Here is a 17727-nt window from a genome sequence, read left to right on the forward strand (position 1 = left end):
TATGAACGTTTATTTTTTACCAGGCAGTTTGTAGGACGCCTCCGCCGACTGCTAACTTCTGAGGACCCTGAGCTAGCATGCCCGTCTGACAACGTTAGCTCGCGAGCTAACAGGCGCCACAGTTCCGACAGAAACGCAAAGTTAAAGGAGTTAAAATGGCAGAAGTCAAAGTGAAGAAGGAGACGAACGTTTCGGACCCCGCGGAGATCGAGAAGAGGTCAGTCCGGAGACGTTAGCGAGCCCGGAGGGTGTTTACCCGGAGACCGCTGCGCCAAACTCCGTACAAATTATATCTAATTTAGCGTCAGTCTGTCATCGTCAGACACACTCGGGACACATTCTGCTGTTAAATACATTTTCTGAAGCTGAGTGGCGGCGACATTCAGCCAGTTTACTTCATTTGATCAAAATCTAACCCTGTCCTGTGTCCTAGGAGAGTTTAAATAAAAGACAAGCCTCTGTTTTTATCGCTATGGTGAAAGTTCTGCTCGGTGTTTTGAATGTGTTGCCGATGTGGAGTTTTGCTCCTACAGATTTATAAACGAGCTTCTTCACTAGTTTTATCCTGCAAACACGCGAGCAAGCTGTTCATTGTGATTATGTTAAACCAAAACTCCTGCCTAGAAGCAGAAAACACTGAAGTCAGTAAACAGACTGTGGTCATTTAAAAGAGGATCTATCTGATCAAAAAGAAGAATTATACAGGAATATCTACAAATACATGCCAATAAAAACAACAGCCTACTGAAGCAACAAATTATTGTTTTTATTATTTTCTTAATTAAGTGATTAGTTATCCAAGGGCAGCCGGGACACTGGGCGAAATGTCTTCACCCAGCTGTCAAACCTTCCTTGGATCAACCGATTGGTCGTTAGACAGTTCTGCCTGTTTTGTCCACGTTAACGTCTTCAGATGTTTTATTCAGAGCCTCAAACAGCTGGTCGACGGTCACCTGTGTGTTGCAGGATCAAAGAGCTGTGTCAGCAGTTTCCTCACGGCATCACGGACCAGGTGATCCAGAACGACATGCCTCACCTGGAGCCGCAGGACCGAGCCATGGCCATCAACAAGCTGCTGTCACTGGTCAGTCTCCTCCTCTGTGATTGGTCGCTCGGATCGGACGGTAACGTGCCGACCGTCCTGTTTGTTTGTGTTTCTGATTGATGGTCTGAACCTGCCGTGTGTTCCAGGGTCAGCTGGACCTGCTGAGGAACAGTACAGGTCTCCTGTACAGGATGAAGGACACTCAGAGCGCCAGGTAGACATCACGGTGATGTCATCAGAGTGATGACATCATCTCTGTCCTCTTCTTCTCCTGACTTTTTTTATTGTCTGTCCAGCAGAATATTTAATTTTCTTTAATCATAATATTGTCTCTGGAATAAACACGTGAGCCGATGCTGATTCACAGCCTTTAATGATGCCGCTCGTCCTTTACGCTTTAAACCGTTTCTCCTCTAAACCTCAGTTGAAGCAGATGTTTGACGCTCCGACACGAGTGATCTGTTTTTGTTGCCGCTGTGTTTCAGTAAGATGAAAGGTTCAGACAACCAGGAGAAACTGGTCTATCAGGTCATCGAGGACGCAGGAAACAAAGGTACACCTGCTACGCCAACACTCGCTCTGCCTTCAGACGGTTCCTCCTGTTCACATCCACAGATCCACTGAAGCTCATCAGACAGATTCAAAACTTAATCTACCCTGAAGCTTCACTTAACGGTCCGGCCTTCACTGAACCCACCCGGCGCTGGACTTTAGACTCTTCTCGCTCAGCAAAGACGGGAAATGATTCTGTTCATTTAAACTGCTTCGGTGATAATAAGGAAGGAAATAAATAAATATGGAATAAACAGATGGAGGTTATGAAAGAATTATAGAAATATGTGTAAAAGAAAAATGCAGCAGTTATTTACGTGAGCGTCACTCCGGATTTGTGTCGTGCAAACATATTACAGCGGCAAAGGATCTGGATAAAAATATAAATATAAGATTGACAAAAAAATTAAGGAACGTGCAAAATGGCCGTCAAAAGATCGACATCATATAAATAATTAAGGAATGGACTCATTTAGACTTCAGGGGCGCCACTTTTTCATCTTTCTTGTTTATCATGCTGGAAGGCTACGGGGCTACGCCGTCGCCTGACGTGCACCTCCTCAAAAACTGTAACTACACGTCGAGTCGACGAGGACCGTAAGCTCTGTGATTGGTCGGCTGGGTAGCCTCGCCTCCGAGCCGACAGGAAGTGCCCGTGCTTTGTAGTAACTTTTACTAGCAGCCAAACCGGCGTCTGTGAAACGGTGGATCGCTATATTTGATCGTCGCAACCCGAGCGAAATGACTCGTTTCGTTATCAGAATGTGATCCACCCGGTCGGTAACATTTGAAAAGGCTACACCGGCCGCACGTTTATAATTTTAAAACAGGAAGTTAGCCTGCTCGGCCGGCAAAAGTCAACACAGTGGACGCTGTTTGGGGGTGTAATCGCAGAATGACGGACGCACTAGTATAAATGCCTGGCAGTCTAAAGATGAATTTATACGTGCGTAGACCCAGGAGGGACCTGCGAGTCCCCAAGGGACCGTGGGACTCGTTGTTTCCGTAAAATGAAACTGAACGCTTGAATTGTGGAGATTCTAACCGATCTAACGATGTGCAACGCGTCCATGTCACGGTGGGCTCCAGAAGACTTCTTTAAAACCAGACCAGGCTTCTAATTGAGACCTGCAATTATTTGTCAAAACGTGTCGGAAAAATTCCAAGTTGGACTTCGTGCAGTCAGCCGGCGTCTTCGAGCGTCTTTTTGTTTCCTGTGGAAGGAGTCGACGCTCTGATGAAGCTTCATGACTTCAGGGGAACTTAGGAGTTTGGACTGGATTTTGTCCCCGATTTGCAAGTCGCCGAGCTCGCAGACCGCCGGGCTGTGATCAGGGCCGAATCGACGATCGATCTGTGTTCGGAGATCTTTATCTGCAAACTATCCAACGACACATCAAAACGTCTCGCTGACGCCAGCCAGATATCTAGCACGCTAAAATGCTTTGTCACTACAGTTTTCCTCCCCTCCAGCTCTCTGCAGTTCAGACGCTCGCTGCTGCTGCCTGCAGGTGCCGATCCGGTCTTTCAGCCAGATTCTTTGACTTTTTAAGTTTTATCACTAGAATAATGTTTCGTGTTCAGTTTCTCGTTATTTCCCGCGTGACTTATCTTGACGAAACCTGGTTTGGAGACCCGTCGTCGGGTGACAGCGTCGTTTTCAGCTCGTGTAGAGTGTGACTTCCGGTCAAGACTCCCGTCACAAGACGTCAAGTCGTAACACGGCGACCTGCCGACGCTGAAAGTTGTGTGGAGTCGTGCACGAGCCTTTAGACTCACGTTATAAAGAGATGGTAAAGTCCAGCATGAACAGGAGGAACCTGTTTCAGCCCGTCCTTTGTGGTGGGAAGTGTTTTTAATCTGTAGCACTTTGAGATTTGTTTAAATATTAAATGCGTTACAAATAAAATGTATTTTTATTAAGTGTTGAAGTGAGGTTTCGTGCCGCAGGCATCTGGAGCAGAGAGATCCGCTTTAAGAGCAACCTTCCTCTGACGGAGATCAACAAGATCCTGAAGAACCTGGAGAGCAAGAAACTCATCAAGGCCGTCAAATCCGTCGCTGTGAGCTGATCCTCTCTGAAACAGTCGTATGTTCCTGTGAAGATAGGAGGTTTCCTGTCTGACAGCTCCCGTGTTTGCTGTGTGCAGGCGTCCAAGAAGAAGGTGTACATGTTGTACAACCTGCAGCCGGACCGCTCGGTGACGGGGGGCGCCTGGTACAGCGACCAGGACTTCGAGTCCGAGTTTGTGGAAGTTCTCAACCAGCAGTGCTTCAAGTTCCTGCAGGGCAAGGTACAAAAAAAACTTTATTTAAACTGCAGCATTTATTAATTCAGTCTTACGTGATGATTAAAGGACTGCAGAATAAATAAGACCGGTCGCCTCTGAGAATACTTTAATGAGTTTACGTGAGAAGAACATCTTTAATGCTCAAAAGTTCAGCTGAACTTTCAGACCAGCAGGTGGCAGCACAGTCAGTACTAATACCATTTACTCAAGTAAAAGTACAAAAGTATCAGCATCAAAATATACTTAAAGTACTCGTCATGCAGAATAATAAATATTATATTACTTAGGGCTGGACGATTAAGCAAACAAGTAATTGAAGCTGAAATTCAGAGCCAGAACAGACGTAATTTAGTTTATTTATAGAACTCAGTATACTAGCTTTTTATTACGAATGTGAACTCACTCATAAATCCCACCGAAATTCTGGCCAGTTTTTATCGTCTCTATAGTTCAAAATTCCTAATTTAGGATGTAGTGATATGTTTTCTTAAATGAACGCAGTGTGACTCTTGCTGTTTTCATGAATAAATAGTCTCTCGGTCCAGTTTTATTTATTTATTTTTCATCTGACGTCACCCTGTTATAACGTTACGCTGCATAATGTTACAGATCCGACCGTCCTACAAGCTTGGCTTTTATTTTAACATGTTTACTCTTCCTTCCGAGTCACCTGCCTTTCTTTTCTTAGCTTCTATCTTCAAACGGAGAAATGAAACAGGGAATTTAAAAAAAACTAAATTGGACCGTTATTTGAATTTGGTTTAGTTGTTTTTCAGCTTTTTTTTCCGTTTTGTGAGTCAAACGAAAAAACAAACTATCAGAACGTACACGGACCAGGAAGCCTTTCCTCAGAATCCTCCAGATTTCTTCAGTATCAAATGAATTCAGTGCATCCAGTGGTCACACAAACATGGTCAGGTGGAAACGAAAATTACCCTTTTAATCCGCGTATGATTCGTTAATATACAGCTCGCCGATTCAACTAATAACAGTTCGTGTTTGTCAGTGAAAACCGGAGGATTCTCAGCTGCCAGCGAGTTACAAACTGAACTAAGAACGCGCCTATGTTGATGTTCAAGCCGCCCTGCTGCAGGGTTGTAACACAACTCTACACTAATCGGACACATTAACAATCTAAATCAATATTTTTCGTTTTGTTTTTAAAAGAGAAAAACAAAAACCGATTTGGTTTTGAAATAATGAAAGAACGAAGCGTACAGGGATTCTGGTTTCATGTTCTCCAGCGTGAGTGAAGAGGATTCAGTCTCTGCCATGTGCCCGGCGGCTTTATAGCTATACTTGATTCTGTGAAATGCTCTCAAACCCTCAAACAGGCTGAAGCAGCGCGGGACAGCAAGCAGAGTCCGATGGTCCAGAGGAACAGCTCCTTCGCCACCTCGCACGAAGTCTGGAAGTACATCTGTGAGCTGGGCATCAGCAAGGTGACGCTCCCGCTGCCCCGCCCCCTTTACGACATCACGGTGCGTCTCTCTGAGTAACTGACGGGTGTTTGACCGCAGGTGGATCTGTCCATGGACGACATCGAGACCATCCTGAACACGCTGATCTACGACGGGAAGGTGGAGATGACCGTCATCGCCGCCAAGGAGGGCACGGTGGGCAGCGTGGACGGACAGATGAAGCTTTACCGCGGCGTCAACACCATCATCCAACCCACCGGCCTCGTCAGGGCGCCCTGCGGACTCTGCCCGGTAAAAATACTACATTTAATACCGCACGTACAGCTTTTCCACAGCGGCGTCCTGACCCCTGTTTCCTGTCCTCAGGTGTTCGACGACTGTCACGAAGGAGGAGAAATCTCTCCGTCCAACTGCGTCTACATGTCGGAGTGGTTGGACTTCTGACGGCGGCTCGGCCGCCTCGTTTCTTTTCTCTGTGATGAAACCTTCAGTTTATTCTCCCGGCGGTCTGTGACCCCACCTGTTCGTTTTCTATTTATCAAAGTTCAATAAAAGTGGAAATGTGACACGCGTGTTGATGGTGGATTCGTTGTGTCGAGGACGGGACATCAGACTCGTGGCCTTCAGGCCTTCAGGGTCTGTTGCCGTGATGAGGACGTAGACCTGACGGGATTATTGACGTCCTCTTTTCCCCCGACGTGTCCTGGTTTTGGGACCTAAAGGATTCAGCTTCTGCTTTCTGCGTTCATTGTGTGCATTTTTACATCGCTTTGACCTTTCTCCTTAGGTCCCGCCTTCTTGCGAGCCACCATTGGTCTGAACTGCATCCACGGTCCCGGCACGTCTCACGAGGCGCCGCTACTCTTCCTCCCGCCGGAGACGAAGATCGCTGCTCTTATTAAACAAGTGCGCATAAATCTGCTCATTAATGTCCCTTACGGAGGGCCGACGGATCGCAGCCTGGAGGTCAACGTGGCGCTGCAGCAAACTTCTGAAATGCTGAAGTCGTTCTGCGTGAACGGTTCTGGTTACTGACGAGTCGGCGCTTAGAGACTAACCACCATGTAGAGAACAACGTACCAGACGGTAACTGGCGGTACTACATAGATTACTGTTATCTGAAATGATACCAGAGCTTTACCAAAACAGGAAACGGTTCTATTTGTGAATCGATCGAATCTCAATCAGCTGTTCGGACTCTAAACAGTCTGAGGGCCGACATTAAAGAGTAACCTCTGAATATTTTAGTTACATTGATGATTCGTTCTCCTCCGGCTGGATGGACACTGTGGCGCTGACGGAGTGGGAATCTGCAGCAGCTGAGGTTTACGGCGAGCCGTTTAACGTGTAGTCCTGAAAACCTGCTGCTAGAACTTAATATGTAGTCGGCAGTAACTAATTGTAAATTCCAGGTCAGATTTCACCTGCTAATTATTACTAGAAACTAATTCCATCTAGTATTTAGTTACTGACAGTAAGAAGGTTTGTTAATAGATTAAAATCAAACATTGATCTGGTTTAGATTTTTCTTCGGTTTACTCACTTTGTATTTTTGTTTGTTTGTTTGTTTGTTGGCAGAATGAACCCTGATCAACATTCAAAGCCCGCGTTGGCCTCGAGCTTCTTTCAGCGCCAGATTTGGTTAATTGATCAATTTAATCTTTTATTTTTTTAAAGCATTCTTACCTGACGGCATTTTTTGCACAGCGGCCTCAAACGTTTAGGGAGAGCGGGACAATTATAACCTCTATCAGAAAGACGACGTGAAACTCATCGCTCTCAGATAATTATCCGCGGTTAGACGGCCTGGACTCGTTTTAGAGCTATGAAAGTAATTTTATTTAAATCGCTCTTTTTCTTGACGGCCATGTTGTTGTCTAACATTTGATATCTTTGTCAAATATCCGCTTCATTGTTTCTAGCTAGCAGGGTAGCTTGTTGTTCGCTGGCACAGTTGGGGGTTACAGGTAAAATGGCGCCCGGCTTAGAAAGAACATCAAAATAAATATATATTTATTTTTTCCTCCTGATAATTTTCAGAAAGTGTTTGTGGTCAGTTTAAATATCTGTGAATATTCTATATAATGTGTGTTTTGCAGCAGAGTCCAATATTTAAATCTTCAGCTCCCACCGTCAGTAACTTGAAGCCCTGTAATAATAATCTATCAACATTATTTAGATTTGTGGTTTGTAACAGTAGCACAGTACTGACGCTCGATATAGAAAATAATATACGACAGTATCTTTCTAATAACGCTTCTGTGTACTGTAGCTGACTTTACTACGTGTACTGTGTTATTAATAGGCCTGTACTTGGTGGCGTAGTCCAGAAGTTTTTGCCCCTCAGTTTGGGGATCCGGTGACTCGGGGCGAGTTCAGCGCAGACAAAACGTAGCAAAAGGTTTTTCTTCAACGGAAACGTAGCGGTTCCCTGAACACCACCCTGCCGTGAACGCGAGCGCACTGCATTTTCCTGCCTTTTTAACACCGTGATTGGCTGACAGCTGAGACACGCCCACCAAACGGGAGAAAACGCACCTCGAAGAACGTTGCAGAACGTTGCAGAACGTTGCAGAATTGAACTCGTCGCTGTACTATGATGTCATGTGACCTTGTATCACTTCATAAAAAAAGAAGTTTGAAGCAGTAATATCAACGGATCTGAAATTGTTTTAACTGCATCCATATTCTGGTTTATTTTGATCCTCTGTTTATATGAAGGAATTATTTGTGCTGTCGCCCCTGCAGGTGGGAGCAGAACGTTTCACCTCTAGTGTTTGAATCAGTGTTGTGACTTTAACATTTGCTTGTAAAAACATTTGATGACTGTTAACAAGTAAAACATAAATACAGGTTATAAAAGTTATTTCCAATTAGTTCAAGAAGTCTTGAGTTCTGACAAAGACACCAAAGCTTGTTTCGGTCTCCCCTACGCAGTATTTACTACAAGTAAGATCAGACTTTAATGATCCCACGCTGGGAAGTTCACCTGTTACAGCAGCTCCAGATACACAACACAGCAAAAATACACAAAGTATTTACCCAGGATGCAGTAGTGAACGGTCTCAGCAGCGCGTACGGACAGGATACGCCCTGAGGGACAAACCGTCTGCACAGCTAACAGCTAAACCTTGTGACAGTCCTGCACCTCTAATGTACTTAGATGCAGTACTACTCGAGTAACTGACCCGGGTGCTGTGGGCCTGGAAACACCTGATCCAGGTTCCTCTGACCACGTACACGCTGAAACTAAAGTTTCCTTAGTGAGGCTTTTATCTTCCATTAGGTCGAGATCGGACGAAGACGAAGAGTCCCGGGGGTCAGAACCTGGACGGGGATCAGCTGGGCGAGAGAAACTGACGAAGACCGTCAGAGACCAGAATCAAGAGTGATGGTTATAAAGCTGTGAGCTCCGTCATACCTGGACAGGTACCGCGAGAGGGACGCAGTGAACTGACCCTTTAAAATAAGATTAATGATCCAAACAAACATCTTATGAATCGATATGAAAACACTTCCCGACGGCGGGCAGAGCACTCAGGTGTGTTTCCATCTGTTCATCCAATCACAGCTCTCGTCAGCCTCGGCGTTCTCCATCAGGCCTCAGTAAAGTGCTCCATCAGCCCCTAATGGGCCCGCCGCTGACCGTCAGCACGGCTCAGTTTACACAACGTGTTTTCATGCTTCCGCATCGACCAATCAGAGAGCAGCAGCGAGGGTCAGGAGGTAGCCTCATTGATCAGACGGGTTCTGGTCACTATTTCTCTCTCAGTTTGGTCTGTGGAATAAAATACTACACTACCCATGAGCCTCAGCTGACCCTAAATCAGAGCTGAGTCATGAATCTGTAAACTACAGTCGTCGTTCTTCTTCAGCTGCAGGTCCATTAAGCTCATTTACATTAAATTCATTATTAATGAGCTCCGACTCTGCCGAAACAGAGCCACGCCCACGCTGTGACGTCACTTCCTGTCATCACCCCCTAACTGAACGAGTCCCAGTTAAGGCCCCAAAAGGTCGCTGATCTATCCGTCAGCATAAAGGTGGTGCAGGGAAGGGTGGGGGGGCAGAAAGTCTGTGTAGGAGCTGGGGTCAACAGCCGAGTCGGGTGGAGTCGAGTCGAAGCAGGTTGGGTGGAAGCAGGTCGAGTTGGGTGGAGCCGAGTTGAAGCAGGTCGAGTCGGGTGGAGTCGAGTTGAAGCGGGTTGAGTCGAGTTAAAGCAGGTCATGTGTAGTTGAATTGAATGTAGGTGGAGTCGAGTCGGGTGGAAGCAGGTCGAGTCGGGTGGAGTCGAGTTAAAGCAGGTCGAGTCGGGTGGAGTCGAGTTAAAGCAGGTCATGTGGAGTTGAATTGAGTGTAGGTGGAGTCGGGTCGGGTGGAGTTGGGTCGGGTGGAGTCGAGTTGAAGCAGGTCATGTCGAGTTGAATTGAATGCAGGTGGGGTCGGGTGGAGTCGAGTTGAAGCAGGTCGAGGCTGGTGGAGTCGAGTTGAAGCAGGTCGAGTTGGGTGGAGTTGAGTTAAAGCAGGTCATGTCGAGTTGAATTGAATGCAGGTGGAGTCGGGTCGGGTGGAGTCGAGTTGAAGCAGGTCGAGTCGGGTGGAGTCGAGTTAAAGCAGGTCGAGTCGGTGGAGTTGGGTCGGGTGGAGTCGAGTTGAAGCAGGTCATGTCGAGTTGAATTGAATGCAGGTGGAGTCGGGTCGGGTGGAGTCGAGTTAAAGCAGGTCGAGTCGGTGGAGTCGAGTTGAAGCAGGTCATGTGGAGTTGAATTGAGTGTAGGTGGAGTCGGGTCGGGTGGAGTTGGGTCGGGTGGAGTCGAGTTGAAGCAGGTCGAGTTGGGTGGAGTTGAGTTAAAGCAGGTCATGTCGAGTTGAATTGAATGCAGGTGGAGTCGGGTCGGGTGGAGTCGAGTTGAAGCAGGTCATGTCGAGTTGAATTGAATGCAGGTGGGGTCGGGTGGAGTCGAGTTAAAGCAGGTCGAGTCGAGTTGAAGCAGGTCGAGTCGGGTGGAGTCGAGTTAAAGCAGGTCATGTGGAGTTGAATTGAGTGTAGGTGGAGTCGGGTCGGGTGGAGTTGGGTCGGGTGGAGTCGAGTTGAAGCAGGTCGAGTTGGGTGGAGTTGAGTTAAAGCAGGTCATGTCGAGTTGAATTGAATGCAGGTGGAGTCGGGTCGGGTGGAGTCGAGTTGAAGCAGGTCATGTCGAGTTGAATTGAATGCAGGTGGGGTCGGGTGGAGTCGAGTTAAAGCAGGTCGAGTCGAGTTGAAGCAGGTCGAGTCGGGTGGAGTCGAGTTAAAGCAGGTCGAGTCAGGTGGAGTCGAGTTAAAGCAGGTCATGTGGAGTTGAATTGAGTGTAGGTGGAGTCGGGTCGGGTGGAGTTGGGTCGGGTGGAGTCGAGTTGAAGCAGGTCATGTCTAGTTGAATTGAATGCAGGTGGGGTCGGGTGGAGTCGAGTTGAAGCAGGTCGAGGCGGGTGGAGTCGAGTTGAAGCAGGTCGAGTTGGGTGGAGTTGAGTTAAAGCAGGTCATGTCGAGTTGAATTGAATGCAGGTGGAGTCGGGTCGGGTGGAGTCGAGTTGAAGCAGGTCGAGTCGGGTGGAGTCGAGTTAAAGCAGGTCGAGTCGGTGGAGTTGGGTCGGGTGGAGTCGAGTTGAAGCAGGTCATGTCGAGTTGAATTGAATGCAGGTGGAGTCGGGTCGGGTGGAGTCGAGTTAAAGCAGGTCGAGTCGGTGGAGTCGAGTTGAAGCAGGTCATGTGGAGTTGAATTGAGTGTAGGTGGAGTCGGGTCGGGTGGAGTTGGGTCGGGTGGAGTCGAGTTGAAGCAGGTCGAGTTGGGTGGAGTTGAGTTAAAGCAGGTCATGTCGAGTTGAATTGAATGCAGGTGGAGTCGGGTCGGGTGGAGTCGAGTTGAAGCAGGTCATGTTGAGTTGAATTGAATGCAGGTGGGGTCGGGTGGAGTCGAGTTAAAGCAGGTCGAGTCGAGTTGAAGCAGGTCGAGTCGGGTGGAGTCGAGTTAAAGCAGGTCGAGTCGGGTGGAGTCAAGTTAAAGCAGGTCATGTGGAGTTGAATTGAGTGTAGGTGGAGTCGGGTCGGGTGGAGTTGGGTCGGGTGGAGTCGAGTTGAAGCAGGTCGAGTTGGGTGGAGTTGAGTTAAAGCAGGTCATGTCGAGTTGAATTGAATGCAGGTGGAGTCGGGTCGGGTGGAGTCGAGTTGAAGCAGGTCATGTCGAGTTGAATTGAATGCAGGTGGGGTCGGGTGGAGTCGAGTTAAAGCAGGTCGAGTCGAGTTGAAGCAGGTCGAGTCGGGTGGAGTCGAGTTAAAGCAGGTCGAGTCGGGTGGAGTCGAGTTAAAGCAGGTCATGTGGAGTTGAATTGAGTGTAGGTGGAGTCGGGTCGGGTGGAGTTGGGTCGGGTGGAGTCGAGTTGAAGCAGGTCATGTCTAGTTGAATTGAATGCAGGTGGGGTCGGGTGGAGTCGAGTTGAAGCAGGTCGAGGCGGGTGGAGTCGAGTTGAAGCAGGTCGAGTTGGGTGGAGTTGAGTTAAAGCAGGTCATGTCGAGTTGAATTGAATGCAGGTGGAGTCGGGTCGGGTGGAGTCGAGTTGAAGCAGGTCGAGTCGGGTGGAGTCGAGTTAAAGCAGGTCGAGTTGGTGGAGTTGGGTCGGGTGGAGTCGAGTTGAAGCAGGTCATGTCGAGTTGAATTGAATGCAGGTGGAGTCGGGTCGGGTGGAGTCGAGTTAAAGCAGGTCGAGTCGGTGGAGTCGAGTTGAAGCAGGTCATGTGGAGTTGAATTGAGTGTAGGTGGAGTCGGGTCGGGTGGAGTTGGGTCGGGTGGAGTCGAGTTGAAGCAGGTCGAGTTGGGTGGAGTTGAGTTAAAGCAGGTCATGTCGAGTTGAATTGAATGCAGGTGGAGTCGGGTCGGGTGGAGTCGAGTTGAAGCAGGTCGAGTCGGGTGGAGTCGAGTTAAAGCAGGTCGAGTCGGTGGAGTTGGGTCGGGTGGAGTCGAGTTGAAGCAGGTCATGTCGAGTTGAATTGAATGCAGGTGGAGTCGGGTCGGGTGGAGTCGAGTTGAAGCAGGTCATGTCGAGTTGAATTGAATGCAGGTGGAGTCGGGTCGGGTGGAGTCGAGTTGAAGCAGGTCATGTCGAGTTGAATTGACTGCAGGTGGAGTCGGGTCGGGTGGAGTCGAGTTGAAGCAGGTCATGTCGAGTTGAATTGAATGCAGGTGGAGTCGGGTCGGGTGGAGTCGAGTTAAAGCAGGTCGAGTCGGTGGAGTCGAGTTGAAGCAGGTCATGTGGAGTTGAATTGAGTGTAGGTGGAGTCGGGTCGGGTGGAGTCCCTACAGGCTGTCCAGAGTCTTACAGGTGTTTTTTTGTCCATGTCGCTCTGTGACTTGTCAGTATGAGACTCTGGTCGTGTCCACGTTCTTGAGTTGAGAGACTCAGACAGTCCAGGCTGGAGGAACCAGGTAGGAACAGAGACTCCATCAGGGTGGTGTTTGTTCAGACTGTGGCTGTGATGAAGTGTGCTGCCTTCAGGGGGCGCTACAGGGCTTTAATGTCTTAACTGTAGTTTCCACAAAGAGTTCAGATTTGTCTTTGAACGCAACAAAAACTCAGAAATAAAAGATGAAAACCAGAATCTGGGTTTGTGTTCAGACCTTTAGACCCGCACTGATGCAGACTGGGGGGGGCTGAGGGAGGAGGGGTGAGGGAGGAGGGGTGAGGGAGGAGGAGGAAGAGGAGGAGGAAGAGGAGGGGGGGGCAGTGCGGATTCTTTCCCGTCATTCCCTGCAGCAGCTCCCTCCCTCCTGTCTGTCGCTCCGTCCTCTCCGTGTCGGACGCCACTTTGCGGACTCTTCTTCTTCTTCTTCTTCTTCTTGGTCTCGGTTTGGAGTTTGGAGGCTCGCGCTGATCTCCTGAGCAGGTGAGCTTCTTCTTCTTCTTCTTCTCTGTCCGTTTCTGCTGCGGCCCTTTTGTTGTTGTCGGCTGTGATTGCGGCTCTGCGGGGCCGTCGGCTCCTCCGCAAACTTCGCTTCATGTCGGAGGAGGAGGCTCTGCTGGATCTGGCTTCTTCTGCTCCGGTCCGAGCCACAGAGTCCTCCCGGAGACCCGGTCCTCCCTCCAGGCCGGATCGGCTCCCTGTAGCCGCGCCGCGGTGCGCCTCAGCCCGCATGTCCGCCGCGCGTCCCCCCGCCCCGCCAGCAGCCATTTGTCTCGGCAGGATGGAGGATAATAACGGTGCGCCATGCAGGACGCGAAAACAGGCGTGGCCGCGGGAGGAGGAGGTGATGTGCGTTACCGTTCGGGACAATAAACACCGGAGCGTCACCGCACAGTTGCGGGTGTTTATTAGCGGTAGAATGAGCAGCTGCTGTCCCCGCCTGAGAGACGCTCTGCAGGCCGGTGCGCAGTTTAACACCGACAGCAGGACTGATGGTGGCCGGGACCCGGACTGAGCGGGACCCGGACTGAGCAGGCCTCGGTCCCCCACACAAACCCAGATCCCCAAAATACGCCTTTTTTTAGTTGCGGGAACTTTGGGGAACGTTCTCCTGATGTTACACGAATCCACGCAAACACGATCCGGTCCAGACAGCCCCACCGCGGAGGTCTGTAGAACTCTGCAGAACCGTAATGTTGTCACGCGGGGCTGCAGCCCAGGAGGGGCCGAGGCGAGATCTAATAACCCGGACCACCACCCAGAGGAAGGGTGCAGCAGCAGGCGGGGTTAGATCTGCAGTCAGTGCAGAGACTCTAATAAATACCTCCAATAAACACAGAACAGAAGAAGGGTTCCCAGAGTTCCTGCTAAGTTCCCATTCCAGCCTTCAAAGAACTCGTAGTTCTGATTAATTAATGTGATCAGAAATCTGTTGGACTGTCGGTTAATCTATTCTGAAGAAAACATGCAGGTTCCAGCTGCTTTTTACAAATTAAAAAAATGTTAATCTTAATATTACCTGGAACCTTCAGATCAACATTATCGATATTTTAGGAGAACCATCATTGGAAACAATATTTAGTTGCAGGAACTTTCTTGGAATCATTTTGTAAAGTCAGGAGAACCACAACAATCTCATAACGTTCCCATGCTGTACTGTTCCTCACAACATTCTAATAAGGTTCCTATAAATAACACAAACCTTTTCAAAATGTCTTCTAATTGTTCCATAAACTCCTTCAGGGTTCCTCTGTAGCTACGTCACCTCCACCCAATGTGTGGACAGTGTTCTTTGAGAGATCTCTTATCAAGTGCTCTTCTAATGTTTAAAGAACTGGTGTGGCCTAGCCGAAGACGTTTTGTTTTTAGGAACGTTCTATGAATGTTTTTAGTTAGTTAAGACGATTTTAAAAGGTTCCTCTTAGATTACCATCTTGAGAACATCAAATGACGTTCTCATAAAGTTTCTACACAGCGTACTCTCATGATTACATAAATACCTTCAGGCAACGTTCACTCATGGTTCCTGTACTTTTACCTCCATCAGAGCTTCATGTGTTTAATGTTCTCGCGTTAAAGGAACGACACAGAAGCAGCTTTTACCATCATTGTAGAAACTATGCGAACACGTTCCTGAGAGAACATGTGGGAAGGGAGTGTTGTTCTAAAGTTAAGAGAATCCCAGCCTTCCTGTAAGGTTCCCTCAAGGTTCCCATGGTGTTAAAAAATCGTACAGTCTCTACAGAAGGTTCTCTTGGTTCCATAAATAACCTACAGGAACCCTCTCAGTGTTGTAGAACATTTGAAGAATGTTCCATATCTGTCTTTTAACTTCATTACATGGTTACGTAAAGACGAGCCCGAGGGAACGTTCACTTCCTGTGTGGTTAGAACATTTGGAGAATGTTCTTCTATATTTACTTATGTTCTCCATCTGTACATGTTCACATTTCTTATGCTAGTTGAAGTTCCAAGATGTTAAAGATGTTAAAAATACATTTAAGGAGTCTTTTACCACATTGTAAATACGTTCTATAGTTCTGTTATAGAACCCTGAAATCCTCAAAATTCCACAAAGATCACATTTTAAGACACTGTAAAGGTGGGAAACTGTATATAATATATAAAAAAGAAGAACCTTATTTTGGACCACATGTGAACGTTCTCCTAATCTCACGAAGATTGTGGTTTGATGGAAGGTTCTCTAATCATCATTTTCTGTACAGAACATTGGATAAATGTTCTTGAATGTCGTTCCTGTTTCCTGTAACGTAAACAGAAGGTTTAATGGCTTTGTTAACCTTCAGAGAATGTTCTACGGAGGTACTTTAAACAGAGAGACCACGGAGAACACATTAGTGTTAATGGAGCCGTGACAGGATGCAACATAATGTCTGTGGAAATAATCAATATTACCGGAACATTTCCAGAACGATACAGAAACAATAACAACGTTCTAGTGTTTTTTGTTTTATTGACGATATTGAAATCTGCTCTGCTGTCAGCAGCTTATTTGCTTATTTATTTGTTTTGGTGCAGAAACGTTGATGTTGACATGTACACTGTAAAAAACCATCTTTCAGGCTTTGGATCATTCAGACGTTATTGATTGAAGCCGGCGTCGTGGACGGACGGTAAATAAACAGCCGAGTGACGGACGACAGGTTTGTTTCCCTCTGACAGATATCAGCAGGACACGTTCCCAGGACGAGACCACAGAGACGGATCTGAGCTGTGACCCTCGTTAACATGAATTATTAACGCCGTGTTGCCGACCCATCAGTTCTTTGTCTCATCAGCTGCTCGTTAAAGCTTCGGTCGTCAGGCAGGATGTGAAGTCTGAGCTCAGTCTGAACCGTGACAGTAACTTGGCCTCTCACAGGTCTTAAAATGACAATAGTATCTTTTCACCGCAATTATTTCTGGGACAACATCAGTTCCAACAACAGTAGTTCCATTAATGCCACTGATTGAATATTCTTATGAATAAAGGTTACTGCTCTTTGAATTATCATTACAGACATCAGAATGTGAAAAATATTGAAATATCCCAAATAAATAACATAAATAATATGAAACCACGAAACAAACAAAAAAGTTTTGTAATGAAAAATAGCTGCCTGCTGTCATTGGCTGGATGCTGACGATCGGTCGGCTGACAGCTCCAGATATTTACCACTCTAGATGTATGTCTGGCATCGACGATGCGTCACTGAGTCTTGGTCGCTGAGACGCTTTAGCCGCTGCGAGAAGACGCTTTAGCCGCTGCGAGAAGACGCTTAGCCGCTGCGAGAAGACGCTTTAGCAGCTGCGAGAAGACGCTTAGGTGCTGCGAGAAGACGCTTTAGCAGCTGCGAGAAGACGCTTAGGTGCTGCGAGAAGACGCTTTAGCCGCTGCGAGAAGACGCTTTAGCCGCTGCGAGAAGACGCTTAGCCGCTGCGAGAAGACGCTTTAGCCGCTGCGAGAAGACGCTTTAGCCGCTGCGAGAAGACGCTTAGGTGCTGCGAGAAGACGCTTTAGCCGCTGCGAGAAGACGCTTTAGCCGCTGCGAGAAGACGCTTAGGTGCTGCGAGAAGACGCTTTTGCAGCTGCGAGAAGACGCTTAGGTGCTGCGAGAAGACGCTTTAGCCGCTGCGAGAAGACGCTTTAGCCGCTGCGAGAAGACGCTTTAGCAGCTGCGAGAAGACGCTTTAGCCGCTGCGAGAAGACGCTTAGCCGCTGCGAGAAGACGCTTTAGCCGCTGCGAGAAGACGCTTTAGCCGCTGCGAGAAGACGCTTTAGCCGCTGCGAGAAGACGCTTTAGCCGCTGCGAGAAGACGCTTTAGCCGCTGCGAGAAGACGCTTTAGCCGCTGCGAGAAGACGCTTTAGCCGCTGCGAGAAGACGCTTAGGTGCTGCGAGAAGACGCTTTAGCCGCTGCGAGAAGACGCTTTAGCCGCTGCGAGAAGACGCTTTAGCAGCTGCGAGAAGACGCTTAGCCGCTGCGAGAAGACGCTTTAGCCGCTGCGAGAAGACGCTTTAGCCGCTGCGAGAAGACGCTTTAGCCGCTGCGAGAAGACGCTTTAGCCGCTGCGAGAAGACGCTTAGGTGCTGCGAGAAGACGCTTTAGCCGCTGCGAGAAGACGCTTTAGCCGCTGCGAGAAGACGCTTAGGTGCTGCGAGAAGACGCTTTAGCCGCTGCGAGAAGACGCTTAGGTGCTGCGAGAAGACGCTTAGGTGCTGCGAGAAGACGCTTTAGCCGCTGCGAGAAGACGCTTAGGTGCTGCGAGAAGACGCTTTAGCCGCTGCGAGAAGACGCTTTGTCTCGTAATGGTGGGGAAAGTCCTGCTGTTTATTCTGCCATGATGTTGGTGAGGATGCTAAAATGTTGGAGACATTCTTATGTTAACAAACACGCGTGTAAACACAACATGGAGGTCAGAAGAAATGATGGCGGCCTGACAGTAACTTGTCTGTTCGCTGTGTTTCAGCTGACCACAGATC

The 17727-nt window shown here is 48.2% G+C and overlaps 2 protein-coding genes across 2 annotated transcripts in view; both read left to right on the top strand.

The window, feature by feature from the left end:
- Positions 1 to 60: 60 nt before the first annotated feature.
- polr3f (polymerase (RNA) III (DNA directed) polypeptide F) lies at positions 61 to 5875 on the top strand. Its single transcript, XM_038714677.1, has 9 exons — positions 61 to 217; positions 967 to 1084; positions 1192 to 1259; positions 1531 to 1598; positions 3548 to 3660; positions 3748 to 3891; positions 5223 to 5330; positions 5409 to 5600; positions 5676 to 5875. Exons 1-9 carry the CDS (start codon positions 156 to 158, stop codon positions 5751 to 5753), a joined length of 951 nt encoding a protein of 316 aa, XP_038570605.1. The 5' UTR covers positions 61 to 155; the 3' UTR covers positions 5754 to 5875.
- A 7213-nt stretch (positions 5876 to 13088) lies between these two features.
- LOC119899863 (spectrin beta chain, non-erythrocytic 1-like) overlaps positions 13089 to 17727 on the top strand; it is a 60715-nt gene continuing 56076 nt past the window's right edge. Inside the window, exon 1 of the mRNA XM_038714667.1 lies at positions 13089 to 13227. The gene's annotated coding sequence lies outside the window, so the exon portion shown is untranslated. The remainder of the gene's footprint in view (positions 13228 to 17727) is intronic.

This window comes from Micropterus salmoides, unplaced genomic scaffold, assembly GCF_014851395.1.
Source record: "Micropterus salmoides isolate LMB-PRFRI ecotype aquatic unplaced genomic scaffold, ASM1485139v1 Ms_hic_scaffold_12, whole genome shotgun sequence".
Lineage (NCBI taxonomy): Eukaryota > Metazoa > Chordata > Actinopteri > Centrarchiformes > Centrarchidae > Micropterus > Micropterus salmoides.

What these genes read in the sequence shown, in the direction of transcription:
- polr3f (XM_038714677.1), top strand. Translation starts at nt 156, where the DNA reads ATGGCAGAAGTCAAAGTGAAGAAGGAGACGAACGTTTCGGACCCCGCG. An exon ending in CGAGGACGCAGGAAACAAAG is followed by an intron (nt 1,599 to 3,547) that starts GTACACCTGCTA and finishes TTCGTGCCGCAG; the next exon opens with GCATCTGGAGCAGAGAGATC. An exon ending in TCAAGTTCCTGCAGGGCAAG is followed by an intron (nt 3,892 to 5,222) that starts GTACAAAAAAAA and finishes ACCCTCAAACAG; the next exon opens with GCTGAAGCAGCGCGGGACAG.